The sequence below is a fragment of the Pelophylax lessonae genome (genome assembly GCF_965119305.1).
Source record: "Pelophylax lessonae genome assembly, chromosome: 5".
Classification (NCBI taxonomy): Eukaryota; Metazoa; Chordata; class Amphibia; order Anura; family Ranidae; genus Pelophylax; species Pelophylax lessonae.
Window position 1 is genome coordinate 8,384,490 of NC_138772.1, and position 6,150 is coordinate 8,390,639.

The window sequence follows — 6,150 nt, forward strand, 5'->3', positions numbered from 1 at the left end:
TGTGCCTTTCCAAATCATGTTCAGACAACTGAGTTTACCACAGGTGGACTCCAATTAAGTTGAAGAAACATCTCCAGGATGATCAGTGGAAACTGGATGCACCTGAGCTCAATTTTGAGTGTCATGGCAAAGGGTGTGAATACTTATGTACATGGGGTTTTTTCCTTTTTTATTTTTTAATACATTTTCAAAGATTTCAAACAAACTTCTTTCACATTGTCATTATGGGGGATTGTTTGTAGAATTTTGGGGAAAGTATTGAATTTAATCCATTTTGGAATAAGGCTGTAATGAAACAAAATGTGGAAAAAGTGAAGCGCTGTGAATACTTTCCGGATGCGCTGTACCTCTCCTCCTGCTTTATTGTCATTCTCATTCTGAAATGCTTCACTGCCACTGTGACTATCTCCTGTGTAGCTTTAAAAAAAATGGGAATCCATATCCCTGATTTACAGAAGACCTGAAGGATGACACCTTTCACACGACTGCATGCTTTGTCAAAATCTTTTTTTTTTTTTTTTTTTTTTATTCATGTGAAATGTGTCATCCTTGTGTCCCCTGCATTTTCCCTGTGACATCCTGTGCTTATGTGTTTTCAAATTTTTCAATAAATGTTCTATTGCTTCCTATGGGAAGTGCAGCCATTCCTCATTCATGGTGTCTGCAGCAGTGGCAGGGCGTGCACCCCAGCAGGAGTTCGTACTTATAGATCCACCTGGAGCAGCGATACCTGGCTCGGTTGACACCAGGGGTGACACCATCAGGGCCGGTGCCAGCATGAGCTCTGCTGATGCCATTGCCGCTGGTGCTATGCAAACGTGACATCTCAGGCACATCTGGAGGAATACCAGGGATGCCGTGTTTGGCATAGCACCAGCAGCACCTGCAGGGATTCCCGTAAGTAAGTGCCACCTGATTGGACATGATACCGAGTGGGGGAGAATGGCTTAGCAGAGGCAGGGCCTGCAGTGAGGAGGACCTGGGACAGGCCGAGGCTGGGATGCCGCTGAAGTAGAGTGCTGGCTTGGTGGTGCTAGGGGCCCGGGATGAAGGGAGGGGAGGTAAGACGCAGGCACCGGCTGTTTGCAGTAGAGACCATGCTGCCCCAAACTTTTCCTATGACTGGCAGAACCCCTTCCGGGGAGATGGTGGGGGTGCAGAACTCACTGCACCCCTGCCAGTTCCCATGGGCTCTGGGCACCCTGTGGAACTGCTCAATGGGTCTCATCATTCGGGGGGCTAAGATCTGGGGTCACCAAGTAACTACCCTGTTTCCCCCAAAAGTAAGACATCCCCCAAAAATAAGACCTACTTACAGTTTTGCCTCTCACTGAAATATAAGGCACCCCCCCCCCAAATAAGACCTCCCCGATAATAAGGCCTCCCCCGAACATAGGGTCTCCCCGATAATAAGGTCTCCAGAAGCTACTGTAACTCTGAACCGTAGCAGCGGGCGCCACCATGCAGCTCACTGTTGGCCGCAGCGCAGCCGGAGCAGACAGGAAGTTTGAGGTCTCTTATAATCAGAGAGCCAGCGCCGCCGCCAGGACAAGCTGCCACCTGCTGCTCGCTCTGCCCTGACAGAGTCTGGCTGACTCACAATTAGACAGTGAGTCACGCGTGGCAGGAGTCCGGCACATTGTGTGGACACACAGGGGTGACTGAGGTAGGGGAGAAATGTCTGATAAAGGGGTGGGGTGGATGTCTGGTGAAGGTGTCCACTGACACAGGGTTGGGGGCAGTGGGATCACTTAAAATGACACAGGAGGATCAGAAGGGGGAGGGGGGAATCAAAATGACACAGGAGGATGTAATTTTCTGGTTTGTGATGACAACTACTACCGTACCGTATACAGGTAATACATTTCCTTTTTTTTTTTTGTTCAACAATAAATGTGTACCATATTTTTCTTCATGGAAAAATAAGACATCCCCTGAAAATAAGACCCAGCGCATCTTTGGGAGCAAAAATTAATATAAGACACGGTCTTATTTTCGCGGAAACAGGGTACATAGCTCCTGGATCACTTGTGCAGCCCACCCCCACCTCACCCTTGTTTTCTAACCCTGTGCCTGCTGCTGAAATACCACCATCACCATCACACCCACACTTTGGGGGTGCTAGTGGGTCCTATCTATTTAGGGTGTCATTCTCCCTTTAAAATCAGTGCCCCCCTCCCTTACCCTTCCAGTCGCCTCTATTCCTAGAAAGGGTGATTATGGTGAAAGCTCTGATATACACAATGTGCTTAGTCAGAATTGGCCTCCCAAAAGGAAAAAAAAATGATTGGTTCGGGGGGGGGTGACATTGTGTTTTACCGCACCAGCCCTAGTGACACCACTGCATATAGCAGCATGCTATATAGGGGATTTTTGCTTACCTCTGGATCAACTGTTGGTATACAATTCTGTATATTATTATTATTATTATACAGGGTTTATATAGCACCAAGAGTTTGCACAGCGCTTTACAATGTGAGGGAAGACAATACAGTTACAATACAATTCAAAACAGTAGGAACTAGAGGGCCCTGCTCGTTAGAGCTTACAATCTAGAAGGGATATGGTGGTATTCTATTTATTACATCTATGTATTTTTTCTATTGGTTGAACTAGATGGACTTGTGTCTTTTTGCAGCCTGACTAACTATGTAACCAAACAGGAACAGAAAAAGGAAAGTTAAGAAACATAGCAAACACATTAAAAATAATAGAATTTTGAAGAAGGAAGAGAGGACGATACATGGCATAATAATGTATTTTTATAGTTACAGATTCCTCTTCATCAACGAAGCACTTTGTAGATAAACATTATGAAGAATTGATCCAACGTGTGGCCAATGTAGGAGAAGTTCTAGATAAACTTAAAGACCTTCTGACGGATGAACAGTGTGACACTGTGAGATGTAAGGAAACCTCTCAGGAGCAGATGAGAGAGCTTTTCAGGTTTGTCAGAGGTGGTGGAGATAAAAGCAAGGATGAACTACTGGATGTTCTAGAGAAGACCAACAAGCAACTGATTCATAGGTTGAAAAGACAATGAATTTGTGAATATGTTCAGAATTATATTTCATTTTAGGATTGTGGACAGAACTATGCAGATCATTTTATTTTCGAAATGCCAACAATCTGATATAAAAAGGTTACAATCTGATATTGAAGCCACAATTATTCCAACCTGCATACAGCCAGTTCAGGCTTGTTGGCCATCATCCGAGTAAGCTCATGGAAACCATGACTTCTATGTATGTAGTACTACTTGTGGAACAATGAGACAGGATAACCAGACAGGTTATGGTGAGATGGATCAAAAGGAACCCAAATTCCCCTCAATATACTACTGCGCAGCACAGTAAAGTCTTCTTAAAGAGAGGATATCGCCGTGTGTGGATGTATTGTTGGGCCAATGGCAAAAAAAAATTCTTAAGATTCAACCTGCTATCCTAAAATGAGAAATAGGCACTTTCATTTTTGGATATTAACCACTTTAAGACCAGAAGTTAATACTATGGGTGATCAAAGGGTTAAATGTAAGCCTAGGGGAGTGATTCTAACTGGGGGGGGGGGTTTGGCTTGTGAGATGACCATAGAGACATGCGATCCTATATAGCAGGATTGCATTGTCTCTGTGATCATCTCAGGGAGAAGAACAGTCAGCTGTGTTTACATCAGCAGTCCGTCCTTCTCTGTCAGCGGGGGGAGATCGCCGGTGTCACGCGGCCATCGGAGCCGCCTTACTCTCGCGCCAGCTTCCCTGCTGACGAGCGGGAGCGCGCCGCCGGCAGCGCGTGCTCGCCCCCTTGCTCCTCCCAGACGAGCGCCGTACATGTACGGGACTTTGCCTGAGAGAGCCAGCCTGCCACAGTACATCTGCGGCGGCTGGTCATTATGTAGTTAAATTATATTTGAATTACTTTAACTTCAAAAATTATGCTAATATAGAACTGAGGAAGTGGCTGTGATAAGTTGAGACATGTCTTCAACATTACAACATTACCTTCAACCTTCACTTTCATATGATGCTAATATGTATATGTATTATATATATATATATATATATATATATATATATATATATATATATATATATATATATATATATATATATATATATATATATATATATATATATATATGGTATCTCACAAAAGTTAGTACACCCCTCACATTCTATCTTTTCATGTGACAACACTGAAGAAATGCCACTTTGCTACAATGTATAGTAGTGAGTGTACAGCTTGTATAACAGTGTAAATTTGCTGTCCCCTCAAAATAACTCAACACACAGCCATTAATGTCTAAACCACTGGCAACAAAAGTGAGTACACCCCTAAGTGAAAATGTCCAAATTGGTCCCAATTAGCCATTTTCCCTCCCCGGTGTCATGTGACTCGTTAGTGTTACAAAGTCTCAGGTGTGAATGGGGGGGCAGGTGTGTTACATTTGGTGTTATCGCTCTCACTCTCTCATACTGGTCACTGGAAGTTCAACATGGCACCTCATGGCAAAGAACTCTCTGAGGATCTGTTGCTCTACATAAAGATGGTATAGGCTATAAGAAGATTGCCAAGACCCTGAAACCCAGCTACAGCACGGTGGCCAAGACCATACATCGGTTTACCAGGACAGGTTCTACTCAGAACAGGCCTCACCATGGTCGACCAAAGAAGTTTTATGCACATGCTCAGCGTCATATCCAGAGGTTGTCTTTGGGAAATAGACGTATGAGTGCTGCCAGCATTGCTGCAGAGGTTGAAGGGGTGGGGGGGTCAGCCTGTCAGTGCTCAGACCATATGCCGCACACTGCATCAAATTGGTCTGCATGGCTGTCGTTCAAGAAGGAAGCCTCTGCTAAAGATGATGCACAAGAAAGCCCGCAAACAGTTTGCTGAAGACAAGCAGACTAAAGGACATGGATTACTGGAGCCCTATTTGGTTCAGATGGTGTCAAGCGTGTGTGGCGGCAACCAGGTGAGGAGTACAAAGACAAGTGTGTCTTGCTTACAGTCAAGCATGGTGGTGGGGGTGTCATGGTCTGGGGCTGCATGAGTGCTGCCGGCACTGGGGAGCTACAGTTCATTGAGGGAACCATGAATGCCAACATGTACTGTGATATACTAAAGCAGAGCATGATTCTCTCCCTTTGGAGACTGGGCTGCAGGCCAGTATTCTACATGATAACGACCCCAAACACCTCCAAGACAACCACTGCCTTGCTAAAGAAGCTGAGGGTAAAGGTGATGGACTGGCCAAGCATGTCTCCAGACCTAAACCCTATTGAGCATCTGTGGGGCATCCTCAAATGGAAGTTGGTGGAGCGCAAGGTCTTTTAACAAACACCAGCTCTGTGATGTCATCATGGAGGAGGGGAAGAGGACTCCAGTGCCAACCTGTGAAGCTCTGGTGAACTCCATGCCCAAGAGGGTTAAGGCAGTGCTGGAAAATAATGGTGGACACACAAAATATTGACACTTTGGGCCCAATTTGTACATTGTCACTTATGGGTGTACTCACTTTTGTTGCCAGCGGTTTAGACATTAATGGCTGTGTGTTGAGTTATTTTGAGGGGACAGCAAATTTACACTGTTATACAAGCTGTACACTCACTACTTTACATTGTAGCAAAGTGTAATTTCTTCAGTGTTGTCACATGAAAAGATATTTTGGTACCTTCTAGAGGGGGAAGGGGAGGTAAGGTGGAGTTGCCTGGAGCATTTATGAGGGTCCTGACCAATCCCCAATTTGGAGTGGGAGGGGGCAGGCCTCCTTCAATACTCAGGGTCAGCCCAGCAGGGGAGGAGTTGTGTTCGGGTGGAAGATGGAGATAGAGTGTTAGGCTGTCAGTGGCCTTTGAGGGAGCTCCCTAGTCTGGGGGGGGGGGGGGGGTGGCCTTGGGCCTGGGATTAGTTGCAGACAGGACCCTCTCAAAACACACAGAGGTGTCCTGGACAGGAGGCTCGTAAGCAAGTAGAGGACAGTGGGAGAAGACTGTCAGGCAAGTCTCCAGGAGGAACAAGGAACAGCCAAGAGGGCTGGCGAGGGACCCACAGTCAGGAGGACTGGGAGGCACGCCTGAGAGGACTGGGAGGCACACCTGAGAGGACTGGAATGGAGCAGTCTGGGATGGGTGCAGAGCCAGTCAGGAGGACT

The 6,150-nt window shown here is 46.0% G+C and overlaps 1 protein-coding gene across 1 annotated transcript in view; it reads left to right on the forward strand.

Annotated features, from left to right (window-relative positions):
• The window catches only part of LOC309556401 (uncharacterized protein), a gene marked incomplete at its 5' end in the record, with an annotated part of 250,177 nt that extends 246,878 nt beyond the window's left edge, over window positions 1-3,299 (forward strand). The window contains one exon of the mRNA XM_082258865.1: window positions 2,775-3,299. Within this exon, the coding sequence (XP_082114991.1) occupies window positions 2,775-3,043 (269 nt within the window). The 3' untranslated portion in view covers window positions 3,044-3,299. The remainder of the gene's footprint in view (window positions 1-2,774) is intronic.
• Window positions 3,300-6,150: the final 2,851 nt, after the last annotated feature.